Source organism: Bombina bombina, chromosome 1, assembly GCF_027579735.1.
Source record: "Bombina bombina isolate aBomBom1 chromosome 1, aBomBom1.pri, whole genome shotgun sequence".
Classification (NCBI taxonomy): Eukaryota; Metazoa; Chordata; class Amphibia; order Anura; family Bombinatoridae; genus Bombina; species Bombina bombina.
In genome coordinates, this window is record NC_069499.1 from 995,502,600 (window position 1) to 995,527,155 (window position 24,556).

General features: G+C 40.6%; 1 protein-coding gene across 7 annotated transcripts in view; it reads right to left on the minus strand.

Annotated features, from left to right (window-relative positions):
* Nucleotides 1-16,726: 16,726 nt before the first annotated feature.
* The window catches only part of RALGAPB (Ral GTPase activating protein non-catalytic subunit beta), an 843,236-nt gene continuing 835,406 nt past the window's right edge, over nt 16,727-24,556 (minus strand). For all 7 annotated transcript variants that reach the window (XM_053712501.1, XM_053712446.1, XM_053712384.1 and 4 more), the window contains one exon: nt 16,727-19,700. In XM_053712501.1, the coding sequence (XP_053568476.1) occupies nt 19,510-19,700 (191 nt within the window). In that variant the 3' untranslated portion in view covers nt 16,727-19,509. The remainder of the gene's footprint in view (nt 19,701-24,556) is intronic.

Genomic DNA, 24,556 nt, shown 5'->3' on the forward strand with positions numbered 1-24,556 from the left:
CAAGATTTCAGCCATAATGCTCTACGCGCAAATACTGCGAAAACAGATATTTTGGCCCCAACTTAATGACCTGCAAAGAAGCGTCAGTAATAAAGGAATTGGCTAGCTTAAAGGGATAGTAAACCCAAAAAATATTTTTAACTCATTAAAAACTTCTTAAAATAATAAATACATTTGTAATTGGTACCTTTGTAAAGTTTTCTTTCTGTTTTTTGTAATTTCAATTAGAAACCTGGTACTGCGCCAAACCCATTTTTTAAACATTATATGGGTCCTGTTACGATGTTCTACCTAGGTAGGAACATCATGGCGGCCTGCATGCGCAATGAAACTATTTTATTAGCAACGCATGCGCAGACTCGCCCCCAGGCTACTGAGAGTTCTTTCAAGCAGGCACCGCACCTGACAGATTTTGTTCACAGATCTCATCTCCTGCATCAAGAGAGTCAGAGTTCAAATCTTTACATAAGCATCGCTTGGAGGGGCGGCTTCACACTTGCAAATGAGAAGAGACCATTAGGAGAGCAGCGTGTATACTAGAATTATTCCCCGCCTGTGATGAAGTCCATCTGTGTTTTAAATGTTGAATACGGCAGTGAGTTTGAGAGCTAAGTTTATTTAACTGTCAGGCTCATCTCCCCCTCCCTCTGGATGTGTTTGCTTTCATTTGGAAACGGAGCCCTCATCATCATTAATCAAGCAAACACAGCCAGAGGGAGCGGGAGATTAGCCCGACAGTTAAATAAACATAGCTCTCAAACTCACTGCCATATTCAACGTTTAAAACACAGATGGACTTCATCACAGGAAGGGAAGAATTCTAGTATACACGCTGCTCTCCTTAGTGTAGGACAGAAGCAGCTTGTAAAGTGTTGCACAGCTCTCATCCTGAATCGTGGGTAATAGAGTTCCTGTTTATATTGTTCCCTATCTGTCTCCACTCAGTTGCTGGTGTGAAGCTGCCCCTTCAACCAATAGGATGAATAAGCTGTGAACAGCTGTGATTTAACGTCAGTACTGCGCATGCGATGCTGACTGAATATAATCTTTAAATTAAGGGGCCCAGCAGCTTTGCCATTGGATGGGGGGCAGATGATGGATTATATGAGCCATGCCTCATGACAATTGAACCTTTAAATTTAAGGTATGCAAAAAGCTTAATTTAATTAAAAAAACTATTTTAAATTATTGCATTTATAATAGTAATTATAAAAATATATTTTAATTAGGTTCACATGGGAATCAATTTCTAACCCTTTAAGGGCCTTAATCCTGTCCTGGATCCCCTCCAAGGGAGTCTCAGCATAAAGAGACTCAGACAATGCGTCAAACCAATAAGCCGCTGTGCTTGTCACGGTAGCAATACACACTGCAGGTTGCCATTGGAGACCTTGGTGAACATACATCTTTTTCAAGTAAGCCTCCAGCTTTTTGTCCATTGGATCCTTGAAAGAACCGCTATCCTCAATAGGAATAATGGTTCTCTTAGCCAGAGTAGAAATCGCACCTTCTACCTTGGGTACCGTCTGCCACGACTCCTTAATGGAGTCCGCCACCAGAAACATCTTTTTAAAAACCTGGAGACAGGAAAAGGGAATCCCAGGTCTCTCCCATTCCCGTGCTATAATTTCTGCAGCATGGTCTGGTACCGGAAAACACCTCTACAGAGGAGGGAATGTCAAAATATCTATTTCATTTACTAGATTTCTTAGGTTTGACAATGACAGGAACATCGGAGTCATCCAGGGTAGCCAAAACCTCCTTTAATAAAACACGAAGGTGTTCAAGCTTATATCTGAAAGATATCACTTCAGCATCAGAAGAAGGAATTATACTATCCAAATCGGAGATTTCACCCTCAGAAGCTACCAACGTATTTTCCTCTTCAGACTTATGAGAAAGAGCAACCTGGTTAGCTGTGGCCGGATCAGAAACCTTACTATGATTCCCTAAATTTCTTCTCGAGTCTTCCCTGTAGCATGGGAATGGCAGCTAATGCTTCAGATACAGCAGAGGATACGTGAGCAGCAATTTCTGCTTCCAAAAAGAGATTGTGAGGAACCACAGGGCACTGCATGTGATGTTGTAAAAGCTTGGGACGTTTGAGGAAAAACCTGCGGCATTGCCTAAACAGCATCAACCTGAGGGAGTGGTGGCTCAGGAACAAAAACACAATTTATTCTTACCTGATAAATTTATTTCTCTTGTGGTGTATCCAGTCCACGGATCATCCATTACTTGTGGGATATTCTCATTCCCAACAGGAAGTTGCAAGAGGAAACCCACAGCAGAGCTGTAATATAGCTCCTCCCCTAACTGTCATAGCCAGTCATTCGACCGAAAACAAGCTGAGAAAGGAGGAACCATAGGGTGCAGTGGTTACTGTAGTTAAAATTTAAAAATTACCTGCCTTAAAATGACAGGGCGGGCCGTGGACTGGATACACCACAAGAGAAATAAATTTATCAGGTAAGTATAAATTGTGTTTTCTCTTGTAAGGTGTATCCAGTCCACGGATCATCCATTACTTGTGGGATACCAATACCAAAGCTAAAGTACACGGATGAAGGGAGGGACAAGGCAGGAACTTAAATGGAAGGAAACACTGCCTGTAAAACCTTTCTCCCAAATATAGCCTCCGAAGAAGCAAAAGTATCAAATTTGTAAAATTTTGAAAAAGTATGAAGCGAAGACCAAGTCGCCGCCTTGCAAATCTGTTCAAAAGAAGCCTCATTTTTAAAGGCCTAAGTGGAAGCCACAGCTCTAGTGGAATGAGCTGTAATCCTTTCAGGAGGCTGCTGTCCAGCAGTCTCATAGGCTAAGCGGATTAAGCTTCCTAGCCAAAAAGAAGTAGAGGTTGCCGAAGCCTTTTGACCTCTCCTCTGTCCAGAGTAGACAACAAACCAAGCAGATGTTTGACGAAAATCTTTAGTAGCTTGTAAGTAAAACTTTAAAGCACGGACCATGTCCAGATTGTGTAACACAAGGATGGAACAACAATCTCTTGATTGATATTCTTGTTAGATACCACCTTAGGTAAAAATCCAGATTTGGTACGCAGGACTACCTTATCCGTATGAAAAATCATATAAGGAGAATCACATTGTAAGGCAGATAACTCGGAGACTCTACGAGCCGAGGAAATAGCTACCAAAAAAAGGACTTTCCAAGATAAAAGTTTGATATCTATGGAATGAAGAGGTTCAAACGGAACTTCTTGAAGAACCTTAAGAACCAAGTTTAAGCTCCATGGTGGAGCAACCGGTTTAAACACAGGCTTGATTCTAACTAAAGCCTGACAAAAAGCCTGAACGTCTGCAACATCTACCAGACGCTTAACTAGCTGACAATCCTTTTTCTAAACCTTCTTGGAGAAAAGATAATATCCTAGGAATCCTGACCTTACTCCATGAGTAACCCTTGGATTCACACCAATAAAGATATCCGCGCCATACCTTATGGTAAATTTTCCTGGTGACAGGCTTTCGTGCCTGTATTAAGGTATCAATAACTGACTCGGAGAAGCCACGCTTTGATAAAATCAAGCGTTCAATCTCTAGGCAGTCAGCCACAGAGAAATTAGATTTGGATGGTTGGAAGGACCCTGAAGTAGAAGGTCCTGTCTCAGAAGCAGAGACCATGGTGGAAAGGATGACATGTCCACTAGATCTGCATACCAGGTCCTGCGTGGCCACGCAGGTGCTATCAGAATCACTGATGCTCTCTCCTGCTTGATCTTGGCAATCAGTCTAGGAAGCAGAGGAAACGGTGGAAACACAGAAGCCAGGTTGAAAGACCAGGGCGCTGCTAGAGCATCTATCAGTGTTGCCTTGGGATCCCTGGACCTGGATCCTTAACACGGAAGCTTGGCGTTCTGGCGAGACGCCATGAGATCCAGTTCTGGTTTGCCCCAACGATGAATCAGTTGTGCAAATACCTCCGGATGGAGTTCTCACTCTCCCGGATGAAAAGTCTGACGACTTAGAAAATCCGCCTCCCAGTGCTCTACACCTGGGATATGGATAGCTGATAGGTGGCAAGAGTGAATCTCTGCCCAGCAAATTATTTTTGAAACTTCTAACATCTCTAGGGAACTTCTTGTTCCCCCTTGATGGTTGATGTAAGCTACAGTCGTGATGTTGTCCGACTGAAATCTGATGTACCTCAGAGTTGCTAACTGAGGCCAAGCCTGAAGAGCCTTGAATATCGCTCTTAGTTCCAGAATATTTATTGGAAGGAGAGACTCCTCCTGAGTCCACGATCCCTGAGCCTTCAGGGAGTTCCAGACTGCACCCCAACCTAGAAGGCTGGCATTTGTTGTTACAATTGTCCAATCTGGCCTGCGAAAGGTCATACCTTTGGACAGATGGACCCGAGATAGCTACCAGGGAAAAGAATCCCTGGTCTCTTGGTCCAGATTCAGTTGAGGGGACAAATCTGTGTAATCCCCACTCCACTGACTGAGCATGCATAGTTGCAGCGGTCTGAGATGTAAGCGTGCAAACGGCACTATGTCCATTGCCGCTACCATTAAGCCGATTACTTCCATACACTGAGCCACCGAAGGGCGCGGAATGGAATGAAGAACCCGGCAGGAATTTAGAAGCTTTGATAACCCGGACTCCGTCAGGTGAATTTTCATTTCTACAGAATCTATCAGAGTCCCTAGAAAGGAAACTCTTGTGAGTGGGGATAGAGAACTCTTTTCCTCGTTCACTTTCCACCCATGCGACCTCAGAAATGCCAGTACTACGTCCATATGAGACTTGGCAATTTGGAAGTTTGACGCCTGTATCAGGATGTCGTCTAAATAAGGGGCTACTGCTATGCCCCGCGGCCTTAGGACCGCCATAAGCGACCCTAGAACCTTTGTAAAGATTCTTGGGGCTGTAGCTAATCCAAAGGGAAGAGCTACAACTGGTAATGCCTGTCTTGAAAGGCAAACCTGAGAAACCGATGATGATCTTTGTGTATCGGATTGTGAAGATAAGTATCCTTTAGATCCACTGTAGTCATATATTGACCCTCCTGGATCAGTGGTAGGATGGTACGAATAGTTTCCATTTTGAACGACGGAACTTTGAGGAATTTGTTTAAGATCTTTAGATCCAAAATTGGTCTGAAGGTTCCCTCTTTTTTGGGAACCACAAACAGATTTGAGTAAAAACCCTGTTCCTGTTCACTCCCATAACTAGGAGGTCTCGTACACAGTGTAAGAATGCCTCTCTCTTTATCTGGTGTGCAGATAATTGTGAAAGGTGAAATCTCCCTTTTGGGGGGGGAAGCTTTGAAGTCCAGAAGATATCCCTGGGATATAATTTCCAACGCACATGGATCCTGAACATCTCTTGCCCACGCCTGGGCGATGAGTGAAAGTCTGCCCCCTACTAGATCCGTTACCGGATAGGGGGCCGTTCCTTCATGCTGTCTTAGAGGCAGCAGCAGGCTTTTTTGACCTGCTTACCTTTTTTCCAGGTCTGGTTTGGTCTCCAGACCGTCTTGGATTGAGCAAAAGTTCCCTCTTGTTTATTATTAGAGGAAGTTGATGCCGCACCTGCCTTGAAGTTATGAAAGGCACGAAAATTAGACTGTTTGGCCCTAGATTTGGATCTGTCCTGAAGAAGGGCATGACCTTTTCCACCAGTGTTATCAGCAATAATCTCCTTCAAACCAGGCCCGAATAGGGTCTGCCCCTTGAAGGGAATGTTAAGTAGCTTAGATTTTGAAGTCACGTCAGCTGACCATGATTTAAGCCATAGCGCTCTGCGCGCCTGTATAGCAAAACCAGAATTCTTAGCCGTTAGTTTAGTCAAATGAACAATGGCATCAGAAAGAAAAGAATTGGCTAGCTTAAGTGCTCTAAGTTTGCCAAGTATGTCATCCAATGGAGTCGCTACCTGTAAAGCCTCTTCCAGAGACTCAAACCAGTATGCCGCAGCAGCAGTGACAGGGGCAATGCATGCAAGGGGCTGTAGGATAAAACCTTGTTGAATAAATATTTTCTTAAGGTAACCTAATTTTTTATCCATTGGATCTAAGAAAGCACAACTGTCCTCGACAGGGATAGTAGTACGCTTTGCTAGAGTAGAAACTGCTCCCTCCACCTTAGGGACTGTCTGCCATAAGTCCCGTGTGGTGGCGTCTATTGGAAACATTTTTCTAAAAATAGGAGGGGAAGAGAACGGCACACCTGGTCTATCCCATTCCTTATTAATAATTTTTGTAAACCTTTAAGGTATTGGAAAAACATCAGTACACACCGGCACTGCAAGTATTTATCCAGTCTACACAATTTCCCTGGCACTGCAATGGAATCACAGTCATTGAGAGCAGCTAAAACCTCCCTAAGCAACACGCGGAGGTGTTCAAGCTTAAATTTAAATGTATAAATATTAGAATCAGGTATCTTCCTGAGTCATTAACATCCCCACTGACTGAAGCTCTCTTTCCTCAGCTTCTGCATATTGTGAGGCAGTATCAGACATGGTTCTTAAAGCGTCAGTATGCTCTGCATTTTGTCTCACCCCAGAGCTATCTCGCTTACCTCTAAGTTCAGGTAGTCTGGCTAATACAGCTGACAGTGTATTATCCATGACTGCCGCCATGTCTTGTAAAGTAAACGCTATGGGCGCCCTAGATGTACTTGGCGCCATTTGAGCGTGAGTCCCTTAAGCGGGAGTCAAAGGGTCTGACACGTGGGGAAAGTTAGTCGGCATAACTTCCCCCTCGTCAGATTCCTCTGGTGATAAATTTTTTTAAAAGACAGAAAATGATCTTTATGGCCTAAAATGAAATCAGTACATTTGGTACACATTCTAAGAGGGGGTTCCACCATGGCTTTTAAACATAATGAACAAGGAGTTTCTTCTATGTCAGACATGTTTATACAGACTAGCAATGAGACTAGCAAGCTTGGAAAACACTTTAAATCAAGTTAACAAGCAAATATAAAAAATGGTACTGTGCCTTTAGGAGAAACAAATTTTGTCAGAATTTGAAAAACAGTGAAAAAATGCAGTAAATCAAACGAAATTTTTACAGTGTATGTAATAGACTAGCAGAGCATTGCACCCACTTGCAAATGGATGATTAAACCCTTAGTTCAAAAAACGGATCAAAAAAACGAAATAGACGTTTTTTTAACAGTCACAACCAACTGCCACAGCAAGCTGTAGCCCTACCTTCCCCAATAAACGACTTTGGAAAGCCTTTGGGCCCTTTAGAGATGTCCTATAGCATACAGGGGACTCCTGAGGGAAGCTGGATGTCACAGTTTGTAATTTTAACTGTACAAAAAAACGTTAAAATAGGACCCTCCCACTCATAGTAACACAGTGGAAAGCCTCAGGAAACTGTTTCTAGGCAAAATTTAAGCCAGCCATGTGGAAAAAACTAGGCCCCAATAAAGTTTTATCATCAAAGCATATATAAAAACGATTAAACATGCCAGCAAACGTTTTATATTGCAATATCATAAGGGTATTACCCCTGGGAGTAAGCATGATACCAGTCGTTATTAAATCACTGTATTCAGGCTTAACTTACATTAATCAGGTATCAGCAGCATTTTCTAGTGTTTTCCATCTCTAGAAAAAATTATAACTGCACATACCTGATAGCAGAATAAACTGCACACCATTCTCTCGCTGAAGTTTTACCTCATCTGTGTAATCCCCTCAGAAATATGTGAGAACAGCAATGGATCTTAGTTACAACCTGCTAAGATCATAGAAACCTCAGGCAGATTCTTCTTCTATTTACTGCCTGAGGAAAAATAGCACAACTCCAGTACTATTTAAAAATAACAAACTTTTGATTTAAGAAAATAAACTAGCTATATTTAACCCCTCTCTCCTACAACGTCCTTGCTTGTTGAGAGTTGCAAGAGAATGACTAGCTATGACAGTTAGGGGAGGAGCTATATTACAGCTCTGCTGTGGGTTTCCTCTTGCAACTTCCTGTTGGGAATGAGAATATCCCACAAGTAATGGATGATCCGTGGACTGGATACACCTTACAAGAGAAAATCTATCTTTATACATTAATGTCCTGTCAATACAAGAAGAACAAAAGAGAAAAACAGAATTTATGTTTACCTGATAAATTTCTTTCTCCAACGGTGTGTCCGGTCCACGGCGTCATCCTTACTTGTGGGATATTCTCTTCCCCAACAGGAAATGGCAAAGAGCCCAGCAAAGCTGGTCACATGATCCCTCCTAGGCTCCGCCTACCCCAGTCATTCGACCGACGTTAAGGAGGAATATTTGCATAGGAGAAACCATATGGTACCGTGGTGACTGTAGTTAAAGAAAATAAAATATCAGACCTGATTAAAAAAACCAGGGCGGGCCGTGGACCGGACACACCGTTGGAGAAAGAAATTTATCAGGTAAACATAAATTCTGTTTTCTCCAACATTGGTGTGTCCGGTCCACGGCGTCATCCTTACTTGTGGGAACCAATACCAAAGCTTTAGGACACGGATGAAGGGAGGGAGCAAATCAGGTCACCTAAATGGAAGGCACCACGGCTTGCAAAACCTTTCTCCCAAAAATAGCCTCAGAAGAAGCAAAAGTATCAAACTTGTAAAATTTGGTAAAAGTGTGCAGTGAAGACCAAGTCGCTGCCCTACATATCTGATCAACAGAAGCCTCGTTCTTGAAGGCCCATGTGGAAGCCACAGCCCTAGTGGAATGAGCTGTGATTCTTTCGGGAGGCTGCCGTCCGGCAGTCTCGTAAGCCAATCTGATGATGCTTTTAATCCAAAAAGAGAGAGAGGTAGAAGTTGCTTTTTGACCTCTCCTTTTACCTGAATAAACAACAAACAAGGAAGATGTTTGTCTAAAATCCTTTGTAGCATCTAAATAGAATTTTAGAGCGCGAACAACATCCAAATTGTGCAACAAACGTTCCTTCTTTGAAACTGGTTTTGGACACAGAGAAGGTACGATAATCTCCTGGTTAATGTTTTTGTTAGAAACAACTTTTGGAAGAAAACCAGGTTTAGTACGTAAAACCACCTTATCTGCATGGAACACCAGATAAGGAGGAGAACACTGCAGAGCAGATAATTCTGAGACTCTTCTAGCAGAAGAAATCGCAACTAAAAAAAACTCTAAGCCATCTCCGTGGAGATGTTGCCTGTACAACGGCAAAGAGAATGACTGGGGTAGGCGGAGCCTAGGAGGGATCATGTGACCAGCTTTGCTGGGCTCTTTGCCATTTCCTGTTGGGGAAGAGAATATCCCACAAGTAAGGATGACGCCGTGGACCGGACACACCTATGTTGGAGAAAGGAGGTTCAACTTGGTTTTCTAAACAAAGCTTGCATTAAACAGAGGGCACAAGCTCCAGGTCTACATTGCAATTAAAATTAACAATTAAAAAAATAAATAAAAATATTTTCAGTTCTGTTTCTTTAAGAATATCCATTCCCAAAGTAACTTAGGGCTGTCAACAGATAAACTTGCAAAAAAACATAATTTATGCTTACCTGATAAATTCCTTTCTTCTGTTGTGTGATCAGTCCACGGGTCATCATTACTTCTGGGATATAACTCCTCCCCAACAGGAAATGCAAGAGGATTCACCCAGCAGAGCTGCATATAGCTCCTCCCCTCTACGTCAGTCCCAGTCATTCGACCAAGAATCAACGAGAAAGGAGTAACCAAGGGTGAAGTGGTGACTGGAGTATAATTTAAAAGATATTTACCTGCCTTAAAACAGGGCGGGCCGTGGACAGATCACACAACAGAAGAAAGGAATTTATCAGGTAAGCATAAATTATGTTTTCTTCTGTTATGTGTGATCAGTCCACGGGTCATCATTACTTCTGGGATACCAATACCAAAGCAAAAGTACACGGATGACGGGAGGGATAGGCAGGCTCATTATACAGAAGGAACCACTGCCTGAAGAACCTTTCTCCCAAAAATAGCCTCCGAAGAAGCAAAAGTGTCAAATTTGTAAAATTTGGAAAAAGTATGAAGCGAAGACCAAGTTGCAGCCTTGCAAATCTGTTCAACAGAGGCCTCATTCTTAAAGGCCCAAGTGGAAGCCACAGCTCTAGTGGAGTGAGCTGTAATTCTTTCAGGAGGCTGCTGTCCAGCAGTCTCATAGGCTAAACGTATTATGCTACGAAGCCAAAAAGAGAGAGAGGTAGCAGAAGCTTTTTGACCTCTCCTCTGTCCAGAGTAAACGACAAACAAGGAAGAAGTTTGGCGAAAATCTTTAGTTGCCTGCAAGTAGAACTTGAGGGCACGAACTACATCCAGATTGTGTAAAAGACGTTCCTTCTTTGAAGAAGGATTTGGACACAAGGATGGGACAACAATCTCTTGATTGATGTTCCTGTTAGTGACTACCTTAGGTAAGAACCCAGGTTTAGTACGCAGAACTACCTTGTCTGAGTGAAAAATCAGATAAGGGGAATCACAATGTAAGGCTGATAACTCAGAGACTCTTCGAGCCGAGGAAATAGCCATTAAAAACAGAACTTTCCAAGATAACATTTTTATATCAATGGAATGAAGGGGTTCAAACGGAACACCCTGTAAAACGTTAAGAACTAAGTTTAAACTCCATGGTGGAGCAACAGCTTTAAACACAGGCTTGATCCTAGCTAAAGCCTGACAAAAGGACTGGACGTCTGGATTTTCTGACAGACGTCTGTGTAACAAGATGGACAGAGCTGAAATCTGTCCCTTTAATGAACTAGCTGATAAACCCTTTTCTAAACCTTCTTGTAGAAAAGACAATATCCTAGCGATCCTAACCTTACTCCAGGAGTAACCTTTGGATTCGCACCAGTATAGGTATTTCCGCCATATTTTATGGTAAATCCTTCTGGTAACAGGCTTCCTAGCCTGAATCAAGGTATCAATAACCGACTCAGAAAAACCACGTTTTGATAAAATCAAGCGTTCAATTTCCAAGCAGTCAGCTTCAGAGAAGTTAGATTTTGATGTTTGAATGGACCCTGTATCAGAAGGTCCTGTCTTAGAGGTAGAGACCAAGGCGGACAGGATGACATGTCCACTAGATCTGCATACCAAGTCCTGCGTGGCCAAGCAGGTGCTATTAGAATTACTGATGCTCTCTCCTGTTTGATTTTGGCAATCAATCGAGGAAGCAGCGGGAAGGGTGGAAACACATAAGCCATCCTGAAGTTCCAAGGTGCTGTCAAAGCATCTATCAGAACTGCTCCTGGATCCCTGGATCTGGACCCGTAGCGAGGAAGTTTGGCGTTCTGGCGAGACGCCATGAGATCTATCTCTGGTTTGCCCCAACGTCGAAGTATTTGGGCAAAGACCTCCGGATGAAGTTCCCACTCCCCCGGATGAAAAGTCTGGCGACTCAAGAAATCCGCCTCCCAGTTCTCCACTCCCGGGATGTGGATTGCTGACAGGTGGCAAGAGTGAGACTCTGCCCAGCGAATTATCTTTGATACTTCCATCATTGCTAGGGAGCTTCTTGTCCCTCCCTGATGGTTGATGTAAGCTACAGTCGTGATGTTGTCCGACTGAAACCTGATGAACCCCCGAGTTGTTAACTGGGGCCAAGCCAGAAGGGCATTGAGAACTGCTCTCAATTCCAGAATGTTTATTGGTAGGAGACTCTCCTCCTGATTCCATAGTCCCTGAGCCCTCAGAGAATTCCAGACAGCGCCCCAACCTAGTAGGCTGGCGTCTGTTGTTACAATTGTCCAGTCTGGCCTGCTGAATGGCATCCCCCTGGACAGGTGTGGCCGATAAAGCCACCATAGAAGAGAATTTCTGGTCTCTTGATTCAGATTCAGAGTAGGGGACAAATCTGAGTAATCCCCATTCCACTGACTTAGCATGCATAATTGCAGCGGTCTGAGGTGTAGGCGTGCAAAAGGTACTATGTCCATTGCCGCTACCATTAAGCCGATCACCTCCATGCATTGAGCTACTGACGGGTGTTGAATGGAATGAAGGACGCGGCATGCATTTTGAAGTTTTGTTAACCTGTCTTCTGTCAGGTAAATCTTCATTTCTACAGAATCTATAAGAGTCCCCAAGAATGGAACTCTTGTGAGAGGAAAGAGAGAACTCTTCTTTTCGTTCACTTTCCATCCATGCGACCTTAGAAATGCCAGAACTAACTCTGTATGAGACTTGGCAGTTTGAAAGCTTGAAGCTTGTATTAGAATGTCGTCTAGGTACGGAGCTACCGAAATCCCTCGCGGTCTTAGTACCGCTAGAAGGGCACCCAGAACCTTTGTGAAGATTCTTGGAGCCGTAGCCAATCCGAATGGAAGAGCTACAAACTGGTAGTGCCTGTCTAAGAAGGCAAACCTTAGATACCGGTGATGATCTTTGTGGATCGGTATGTGAAGGTAAGCATCCTTTAAATCCACTGTGGTCATGTACTGACCCTCTTGGATCATGGGTAAGATTGTCCGAATAGTTTCCATTTTGAACGATGGAACTCTTAGGAATTTGTTTAGAGTCTTTAAATCTAAGATTGGCCTGAAAGTTCCCTCTTTTTTGGGAACCACAAACAGGTTTGAGTAGAACCCTTGTCCTTGTTCCGACCACGGAACCGGATGGATCACTCCCATTGTTAACAGATCTTGTACGCAGCGTAGAAACGCTTCTTTCTTTATCTGGTTTGTTGACAACCTTGACAGATGAAATCTCCCTCTTGGGGGAGATAATTTGAAGTCTAGAAGGTATCCTTGAGATATGATCTCTAGTGCCCAGGGATCCTGAACATCTCTTGCCCAGGCCTGGGCGAAGAGAGAGAGTCTGCCCCCTACTAGATCCGGTCCCGGATCGGGGGCTCTCGGTTCATGCTGTCTTTGGGGCAGCAGCAGGTTTCCTGGCCTGCTTGCTTTTGTTCCAGGACTGGTTAGGCTTCCAGCCTTGCCTGTAACGAGCAACAGCTCCTTCCTGTTTTGGTGCAGTGGAGGTTGATGCTGCTCCTGTCTTGAAATTCCGAAAGGGACGAAAATTAGACTGTCTAGCCTTAGCTTTGGCCTTGTCTTGAGGTAGGGCGTGGCCCTTACCTCCCGTAATGTCAGCGATAATTTCTTTCAAACCGGGCCCGAATAAGGACTGCCCCTTGAAAGGTATATTAAGTAATTTGGACTTAGAAGTAACATCAGCTGACCAGGATTTTAGCCACAGTGCCCTGCGTGCCTGTATGGCGAATCCTGAGTTCTTAGCCGTAAGTTTGGTTAAATGTACTACGGCCTCCGAAATGAAAGAATTAGCTAGTTTAAGGACTCTAAGCCTGTCCGTAATGTCGTCTAGCGTAGAGGAACTAAGGTTCTCTTCAAGCGACTCAATCCAAAATGCTGCCGCAGCCGTAATCGGCGCGATACATGCAAGGGGTTGTAATATAAAACCTTGTTGAACAAACATTTTCTTAAGGTAACCCTCTAATTTTTTATCCATTGGATCTGAGAAAGCACAGCTATCCTCCACCGGGATAGTGGTACGCTTAGCTAAAGTAGAAACTGCTCCCTCCACCTTGGGGACCGTTTGCCATAAGTCCCGAGTGGTGGCGTCTATTGGAAACATCTTTCTAAATATTGGAGGGGGTGAGAACGGCACACCGGGTCTATCCCACTCCTTAGTAACAATTTCAGTTAGTCTCTTAGGTATAGGAAAAACGTCAGTACTCGCCGGTACCGCAAAGTATTTATCCAACCTACACAGTTTCTCTGGTATTGCAACGGTGTTACAATCGTTGAGAGCTGCTAAGACCTCCCCTAGTAGTACACGGAGGTTCTCCAATTTAAATTTAAAATTTGAAATATCTGAGTCCAATCTGTTTGGATCAGAACCGTCACCCACAGAATGAAGCTCTCCGTCCTCATGCTCTGCGAGCTGTGACGCAGTATCAGACATGGCCCTAGCATTGTCAGCGCACTCTGTTCTCACCCCAGAGTGATCACGCTTGCCTCTTAGTTCTGGTAATTTAGACAAAACTTCAGTCATAACAGTAGCCATATCTTGTAATGTTATCTGTAATGGCCGCCCAGATGTACTAGGCGCCAAAATATCACGCACCTCCCGGGCGGGAGATGCAGGTACTGTCGCGTGAGGCGAGTTAGTCGGCATAACTCTCCCCTCGCTGTTTGGTGAAATTTGTTCACATTGTACAGATTGACTTTTATTTAAAGTAGCATCAATACAGTTAGTACATAAATTTCTATTGGGCTCCACCTTGGCATTGGAACAAATGACACAGATATCTTCCTCTGAGTCAGACATGTTTAACACACTAGCAAAAAAACTTACAACTTGGTTATAATCTTTTTTAGCAAAAAAACGCACTGTGCCTCAAAGAGGTACTAACGATTAAATGACAGTTGAAATAATGAACTGAAAAACAGTTATAGCATCAAACTTTAAAACAACACAACTTTTAGCAAAGGTTTGTTCCCATTAGTAAAAAACAACACTAATTAAATTTGTACATAAGAAAACAAAACAACGTTTTTTATTCACAGTCACTATAAGAATTCTCACAGCTCTGCTGAGAGAATTTACCTCCCTTCAAAGAAGTTTGAAGACCCCTGAGATCTGTCAGAGATGAACCGGATCATGTAGGAAATATAAAAGTAGCTGACTGGAATTTTTTGATGCGTAGCAAAGAGCGCCAAAAACGGCCCCTCCCTCTCCCACACAGCAGTGAAGAGAAACGAAACTGTCACAATTAAAGCAAAAAACTGCCAAGTGGAAAATAATGCCCAAATATTTATTCACACAGTACCTCAGCAATGTAAACGATTCTACATTCCAGCAAAAACGTTTAACATGAGAATAGTTATTAAAAGGATTAGTGACCTTTAACACAGTAGTTCCGGTGAAATACCATCCCCAGAATACTGAAGTGTATACATACATGTCATTTTAACGGTATGGCAGGCTTTTCTCATCAATTCCATTCAGAAAATAAAAACTGCCACATACCTCAATGCAGATTCATCTGCCCGCTGTCCCCTGATCTGAAGCCTTTACCTCCCTCAGATGGTCGAGAACAGCAATATGATCTTAACGACTCCGGTTAAAATCATAGTAAAAAATCTCTGTCAGATTCTTCCTCAAACTCTGCCAGAGAAGTAATAACACGCTCCGGTGCTATTTTAAAATAACAAACTTTTGATTGAAGTCATAAAAACTAAGTATAATCACCATAGTCCTCTCACACATCCTATCTAGTCGTTGGGTGCAAGAGAATGACTGGGACTGACGTAGAGGGGAGGAGCTATATGCAGCTCTGCTGGGTGAATCCTCTTGCATTTCCTGTTGGGGAGGAGTTATATCCCAGAAGTAATGATGACCCGTGGACTGATCACACATAACAGAAGAAAACCCTTTTAGATGGAGGATATAGACAGAGACTAACAACAAAACACCTCTACACCTCAGCGCTATCACTGAGGTGCCTACCTGCCCCCTCTGCACTCCGGACAAATATTGTGACTCTGTTCAGAAGCTCCAGATGATTAATTGCAGAGACCAGAATGAGAACTGCTATAAGCTGAGCAACAGTGAAAAACACGCGCTTTTAGAGTAAAATACCGCCTCAGCAAAAAGGTCTACCTCTTCTCTTACGTCAGAGGCCATCCTGGCGGCCATTAGGGATTAGCGATTAAAAAAAAGCAGGACAGCTCACCCGGCATGAAAGGAAGCCACTCCTCACAGAGACCTGTGAAAACAAGAGTAATCCTACTCTGGCTTTCTATACAAGGGCAGCAATCTGTTAGGAAAACGCAGTTAGGCCCAGCGCACAAGTTCCTAACAGCTTGAAAGCTACCACTGCCCTACTGAAGAGACTAACGTGGACTATAGCTAAACCCAATATTGAGAGGAAAGAGCAGAGCAAACATACTATGGCTTTCAAAATAATAAAATTTTCTTTAGACACCAAAATTCACCTCCTCCTTTCACCAAAGGCAAAGATAATGACTGGGGTTTATGGTGAGGGGAGTGATACTTAACAGCTTTGCTGTGGTGCTCTTTGTCTCCACCTGTTGGCCAGGAGTGATATTCCCAACAGTAATTCAGGAAACCCTGGACTCACCATATCTTAGGAAAGAAAATTAAAAACAACAAGATGACATTACACTAGTTTCACAATGGGCGCCTCAGCCTCTGTGACTGGGCAGTACGGCTGTATCATTCCATTTTAAATAAATAAGCAAGTTTGTTGAAAACTGGCTGCTGTGTGTCCGGAGTAAGTTAGCTGGGCAACCCAGAGGATTCAGCATATGCATTTGTGGACTCTTCTTATATGCAGACCCACTGGAGGAAGATGCTCCTCAGGGACATCGTAAGAAACAAGTTTGAAGTTGGCTAAGGAGAGAGACTGAGGCAGGCAGCAATTTTCACCAGTTAATTTCTTTTTCTCACACACCACAATATACATTACCTATTGTTTTTGAATACTTATACCGCATATATCAATTTCACAGATCACAAACGTTTGAATCCAAATCCATCACCTACTATCTCACTTGTTCCTATAAAAATCCAAGAATGCAATGGTTAATACAAGGCTGACAGGACATTACCACTAGTTATTCAGCTTTTCAAACTTATTTTTCCATTGGCTTCTTAGTATATACTCTCCATTCAAGATCAGCAGTTTCAAACATCTCATTCTGGGCAGAAGGGTAGGTAATTTACTAAAGAAAAATGGTAAACAAAAAAGCAAGTATGAACAGAAACCATCACAAGACATTAAATAAGAATTTCATTTAAAATTTATTTGACTAAATGTGATACATTCAATATTTGATGTGTTCCTTTTTGGAATAAAGGATACTGGCATGAATAGAACTATGCCTATTTTGTGGCTTTAACAGGAGAGAGACAGCAAACCTGGGACACAAAGCCACATCTTCTTTTATTTACAGTGCCTTAAAAACTCTGAGCCAACATCCTATTTACAGAAAAATACAATAAGAAAAATAAAAAATGTGTCTCAGCAGCACACAGAAATTCATAGAATGTACATGACTTGAAAACACACCAACTGTCTTTTGAGAACAAAAGCTACAGTTCAGCAGTAGCAAATTATGGTATAAGGAAAACTGGAAATCGTTTTAGGATAATGCATTCTTTTAAAATATGAAATATCTGGAACGAATTTACAAAATGTTTAAAATTACTGTGCGGGAAACAGAATACAGGACATTCAATTGTTATGCCCTGCTTTAGTAGGATGAAGCTTTAGCAAGAAATTCAGCAAAGGAAATAAAATAATTTTAGACAACAAACATTTATTTTGGAAATAAGTCTTGATTGAAGTTAACCCCCCCCAAACAAGTGGTCTTAAATCAACTATTCATTACTATAGAGGGACCTGCCCTCAAAGATAAAAAAATCTGATATGTATTCTATGGGGAAAACAAAAATAGTACAGCCAATTAAACACTAGATGAGAAATCCTTGCCACAAAATGCCAATGTCTTCACAATGCTGTGATGTTTAGTGTGTAGTGAAACAAGATATTTAGACAATGATTACTAACAATAAGTGTAATAAATGAAAAATCAATATAATCTCAGAAGACATATTTTTGGTGTAATAATAATAAAAAAAAAATCAAACAATTAATAGCCTTGTTGAAGTACAAAACAAACTTATAATGTTTACGCACATTAAAAGATCCATAGTGGAATACAAGCCTGACAAAACAGTCTTTCCTCACACCCAAATATGGATAATACAGTATTACATTTATGCAGTAAAAACTCAAAATTTTATATAGAAACACTGCCCCCCATGATAATATTTATTATGCATTTTATCAATTAAGCTACCAGTATTGACACTGTATTTCTTTGTGGGTGTTAAAAGTACTGCCTATGCTTCAAGAAAAACTTGTGAGCTAGTGTGCATTTGTAAATGTGCATCTAAGAAAAAAAAAAAAGATTTTAATGCAAAATATGTTTAATGGTTATACTGCTAATTTACAGCTATTCAAAAGTCTGAATGCTTAAAAAAAAAAAGAAGAAAAAAAAAGAAGAAAAAAAGTCCTCCGCTCAAGGGGTGAACAACAATTTAAGCAATCATAACTTTCAGAACACTAACAGTTTGGCCTAGAATGATAACTATGATATTTCTGTTAATAACCTTTAAAAACAAACAAAAAACCCACAACTATTAATATTTTTTTGGGGTGACATTAAAATGAAAAATAAAATCTAAATTAATAAAGAAAAATTTACAATATCTCCTGATATTCAGCTCTCAACTAGCTACCTGAGCTAGGCTAACCTGCAGCCATTATGTCCAATGAATCAACATTTTAATTATTATGCAATATTTTTAATTTGCCCTGCAAAATTAATAATAAAAACAAATCTTTTCAGTGTAGGTAGTCTACAATCCCTCCATACATGAGCATTAAAAACAAAAAATATGTCCGATTATATAGACATTTGTGAGGAAAAATATGTCTGAATATATAGACATTTGTGAGGAAAAATATGTCTGATTATATAGACATTTGTGAGGAATATCCCTTCAATTGCAACACTTCAATAAACTTAAAAAAAATAAATAAAATACAAATGTAGCTGCTGTAACTTCTAGCATATGAAATTTAAAGTGGACTTTAATATAATGTCATGCATTAGGCACTGCCTATTTAATAGTGGAGATAGAAGGGAGAAATAAACAGTGGTGATAATATTGATAATATATTAAAACAAAGAGCAATGCAAGAAAGTAATCAGTGCTTTTAAAAAGAGTCTGAAAGTTTTGCACCACAAATGCTTGTCTCAGTTTATATAAAATAAAGAAAGGCTATCTTTTCACTGATTATTCAGAATGCTAAAAAGTTGAATAGATTTTAATTGATTAAAAATACAAAACAGATGTATGCATACACAAAACAGAAGGTTTGTATGCATTGTGTGGCAAACAAAATTGACAAGAAACTAAATGTTTGTGCAGCTATGTATTAAAAATAAAGATTGCATACAGATTGAGAGGTTTGTCCTTGAAGCTCCAAAAAAGCTCCTCTTTAGGAACCCACTAATCAACAGGAGAAGGGAATTAAGGTTTTAAGAAGAGCAAGTATACCATCTCACAAAACAGGAACATTTGTATATTGGTCAATGGCACTACCACCCAGTCCAGCTCTTCAAAAATCCAATATGGCTAGAGATCATGAATTTGAGGCATGCCTTGGCATGTGAGGAGGGTTCACATCCAGAAGGAACACCCCTTCTTATAAATTAGAGCCAGGAGAGACCATATCCTCCAGTACTTGAACAGGTGATCTGTGCTGAAGATCCACATGCAGCATATAAGAAGAATCTATGTGGGTGGTTTGTATCAATCTATACTCGCACAAGCATTCCGTTAATCCAAGGCCACCTTATGAATTTGTAACAGCAAAGTGGTTAGAAGGATCAGCTATTCAGTGCACTGGCTCTTATTTTTGGTTTCCAGGCTTTGCTGGAGACGTCCCTTAAGAATAGTCCTAAATCAAGTACCCCCAAAAGGGGGCTTTGGTTTAAGGGGAGCAGCTTTTCAGTCCAACATCATGAAACAGAGAAGTGTAAAACTCGGGCTCCAATTGTCTGTTCCTGTATTTATTGACTATATCTGTAATTTTCTGCTTCCGCCGAACATGTGGAGTGTTGGAGTCACTTTCAAGTCTTTTCCTTCTGCAAATATTGATTACTGTCTGTCGCACTAAGAAACCTGGAAGTTAAAGAATAGAAACAAACCATTTGTGAGTACAAGAACACAATACTGTAAACCAAAACGTAGTCAGCACTCATACTTGGCTTTACTTTCTTTACTCCTCAAACTGCAGCTATTAACAGCAAGAACAAACAGAAGGAACAATAAAGTTAATACAAAGAAGTTTAACATTTGCTTAACAACAGAGTAAAAGACAATAACCAATGAAGAGAGTAGGGGAATGCCACCAGATGTTACTGACCAATAAGAGAACCCCTCTGGGCTATAAAGGTTAAATACAAGCGATTCCTTCTTTCTTTTGCTGCTGAACTGTAGTTAAAGGGACATAATACTCATATGCTAAATCACTTGAAACTGATGCAGAATAACTGTAAAAAAGCTGACAGGAAAATATCACCTTCACATCTCTATATAAAAAAACAATATTTTACCTCACAATTTCCTCAGCTCAGCAGAGTAAGTGCTGTGTAAAAAGTTTAAAAAAAAAATGAAGAAATTAACTGCAGCCAATCAGCATCAACAGTGCTGAGGTCATGAACTCTTTTACTGTGATCTCATGACATTTCACTTAACGCTCATGAGATTTCATAGGCCGCGTTCGGCAAGTGCTCAGAGCCAGCGCTGGGCACATCTGCTCCAGCGATGACGTGGCGTTAGGAGACGTCACAAGTAAGGGAGCTTAGAAAAAAAAACATTTTCATGCGCAAAGAGATCTGCTGCACAATAATGGAGTACTCAGATATAATTCATATGTGCGACGCTTCTATTTGCATGCAATATTTCTAATACCTTTTAAGTATTAGAAATATTGCATTATCATGCAGTAGATCCCTTTTGCACATGCAAACGTTTATTACAAGCTCCCTTACTTGTGAAAGTATTATTACATTTAGAACACACATATATATACATATATATATATAAATATGTGTTGTAAATTTAATAATACTTTCACAAATCAACATGATTTTTTAAATTTTTACATTATTGAAAACATGGCAGCCTCCACGAGCAACATGTGTGTGTGCGTGTGTGTGTGTATATATATATATATATATATATATATATATATACACACATACATACACACACACACTGGGACTTGCGTCATCAGAGCACAGAGCGAATGACCATCGCCTCGCTTTAAAGTCTTCACAAAACGTTCCAAGCGAGCTTGAGTTTGCTGGGATCGCTTGCCGAACACGGCTATAGTAAATTTCCTTAAACTGAATACGGAAATAAAATGAGTGTCCATGAAGCTCGCTCCCTTGCGGGTCCCGGGACAGACATGCTGATTTGCTGCTTAAAGTCCTTTACATTTGAATGTGAATACTTAGGACATTTTGAGGTAAAATATCTTTTTTACATAGAGATGTTCAGGTGATATTTCCTAGTTAGCTTTTTACAGCTATGCTGCATCACTTTCAAGTGTTTCAGCATTTGGGTATCATGGCCCTTTAAGTAGCTGTTATTATGGTGCCTGGTTTTTGATATTTTCAAAACACAAAATAAATAAATATATATATATTATGCTGTCTTTTGTTTCCTTTTCCTTCCCTTAGTTTTTTCCTCTGTATATTTTATTACTTTCTCCTTTTGTGTTTTCTTAACCAATTTAGCTTTTTCCATCCAGTTTTCGTTTTTAGCTTCCTTACCTTTCTGGCACAGCTGCGCTTTCTCCTGCTTTGCGCTTCTAGCGTGTACTGTCTAATACTCTCCTCTTCAGTCAGATCTCTTTTTCCTTTGTTCTGCATTTTTCCCGCCCTGCTGATTGCCCTCTTCTTCTCCCTCAGCTATGCTGACTTTATCGTGTGCCAATCCTGCCCCTTTGTTTATCGATTTAGCTTTTCACCGCTCCGCTCCCTTAGTGTCCTTTCTACTTCTCACATATATTTTTGGCCTATATTTATTACCATGCTCCTCTCCTCTCTCCCTCTTTTAACCTGTAACAATTTATGTTAACCCTTTAACATTACACAAATCTAATTTTTTTTAACCCTTCTTCTTACTTACCCCACATCTTAAAAAAAAAAAAAATTATATAAAAAAATATTTTAAATTGGATTCCCCCCCCCACTACTTTCTATGTCACAAACTGAAGGCACAAAGAACCAGCCTTTTTTAGAGGCGACTGTGAAACAGTGGATTTACTTTTCTATGACTAATATGCTATGTGTCGACAAAATTCTTCAAGCCTGTTATCAAGCACTGTTAATCCTTTTTCATCAGGAAAAAAAAACATGATTTATGTAAGAACTTACCTGATAAATTCATATCTTTCATAGTGGCAAGAGTCCATGAGCTAGTGACTTATGGGATATACATTCCTACCAGGAGGGGGAAAAGTTTCCCAAACCTTCAAATGCCTATAAAGACACATCCCACCTCATTAATACCTCAGTTTAACGTGTGCTTTATACAAAAAAAATCATAACCAAAAAAAAGGGTGGGTCTCATGGACTCTTGCCACTATGAAAGAAATGAATTTATCAGGTAAGTTCTTACATAAATTATGTTTTCTTTCATGTAAGTGGCAAGAGTCCATTAGCTAGTGACGTATGGGATATAATACCCAAGATGTGGAAGTCCACGAGTCACTAGAGAGGGAGGGATAAAATAAAAACAGCTATTTCCGCTGAGAAATTAAATCCAAAAAATAATTAAGTTTTCTTAAAAATAAAAAAAAATAAAAACTCAAAACAAAGGCATTAGAATCAAACGGACAACTGCCTAAAGAACCTTTCTACCAAAGGCTGCTTCCGAAGAAGCAAACACATCAAAATGGTACAATTTAGTAAAAGTATGCAAAGAAGACCACGTTGCTGCTTTGCAAATTTGATTAACTGAAGCTTCATTCTTAAGAGCCCAAGAAGTGGCAACTGATCTAGTAGAATGAGCTGCAATTCTCTGAGGCAGAGACTGACCCGCCTCCAAATAAGCTTAGTGAATCAAAAGTCTCAACCAAGAAGCCAGAGAAATAGCAGAAGCTTTCTGACCTTTCCTGGAGCCAGAAAAAAAAATAACAAATAGACTAGAAGTCTCTCTGAAATATTATGTTGAGGCTACTAAAGATTTCAAAGCTCTTACCATATCCAAAGAATGTAAAGACCTTTCAAGAGTATTCTTAGGATTAGGAAACAAAGAAGGAGAAACAATTTCCCTATTGATGTTAGAATTCACAACTTTAGGCATAATTTTAAATGAAGTCTGCAAAACAGCTTTATCTTGATAAAACAAATCAGATAAGGAGACTCACAAGAGAGAGCAGACAATTCAGAAACTCTTCTAGCAGAATAGCCAAAAGAAACAACACTTTCCAAGAAAGCAATTTAATGTCCAGAGAATGCATAGGCTCAAAAGGAGGAGCCTGTAAAGTCTTCAAAACCAAATTGAGACGCCAAGGAGGAGAAATGGAATTAATAACACGTTTGATACGAATCAAAGCCTGAACAAAACAGTGAATGTCCGAAAGTTTACCAATCTTTCTATGAAATAAAACAGAGCAGAAATGTGTCCTTTCAAAGTATTTGCAGACACACCCTTATTCAAAACTTCCTGAAGAAACTGTACACAAACACTGTACTTTGAGAGGAATTGGGCTTCAAAATGCTTAGAAGCACCTTTCACAGAAAAAAATCAAGCACGACTTGCTACACCATCCTCCAACGAAGGCAAAGTTTATAAACCTGAGGTATGAGTGAGGTGGGAGGTGTATTTATAGGCATTTTTGAGGTTTGAGAAGCTTTGCCCCCTCCTGTTAGGAATGTATATCCCATACGTCACTAGCTCATTGACTCTTGCCATTTACATGAAAGAAAATAAAATAAAAAATCTGGCATCCGAGGACCAGAACCGAGGACGACCAAGGTGGTATTTGAAAGATTCAGGCTGTTAGAGGATTCTGAACTATCTTCTAAACAAAATCCTCTATACATAAACTTGATCATTTTGATAAGATTGAGACAGGAAATGCTTCAGTAAGGACGAAATTAATAAATTACGTACAGAATGCACTAGACCCACGCTTATAAATAAAACTGAAATTACACTTAAGACTGACCAATTATTTTTTTTTTAATCTTAGATACACAAGGTTTTAACCTTAGAAGAGGTATTGACAAAAGCTATTAGGATAACCCTTTGGACACCATTGGTCCGGCTACAAACATTTTTGAAATCACGGAGGAAGCCATATAATGACTCTTTAGTTGACATATATGTTATTTGAGAATGGGCTCAACCCCCAAGGCAGAACATACAGTGATGTGAGATGGCATCACAGAAAATGCAGCATGTCTGCAGAAAGAACAGGACACATGCAGGGACTGTTAGTGCTTGAACTTTGCAGTGCTGCTCCCCATTAGACAGTTCTCTTCAAACAGAGCTGTGCTCTGGCTACACTGGGTAAATTTTCCTTAAAGGGACATAATACTCATATGCTAAATCACTTGAAACTGATGCAGTATAACTGTAAAAAGCTGACAGGAAAATATCACCTGAGCATCTCTATGTAAAAAAAGAAGATGATATTTTACCTCACAATTTCCTCAGCTCAGCAGAGTAAGTTCTGTGTAAAAAGTTATACTCAGCTGTTGCTCAGCTGCAGGTAAAAAAAATAAAAAAATATGAAGAAATTAACAGCAGCCTATCAGCATCAGCAGTGCTGCGGTCATGAACTCTTTTACTGTGATCTCATGAGATTTGACTTAACTCTCATGAGATGTCATAGTAAACTTCCTTAAACTGAATAGGGAAATAAGATGAGTGTGCACGTAAGCTCCCTCCCTTAGCTGTCCGGGGACAGACATACTGATTTGCTGCTTAGAAGTCCTTTACAATGGGATGTGGCTACT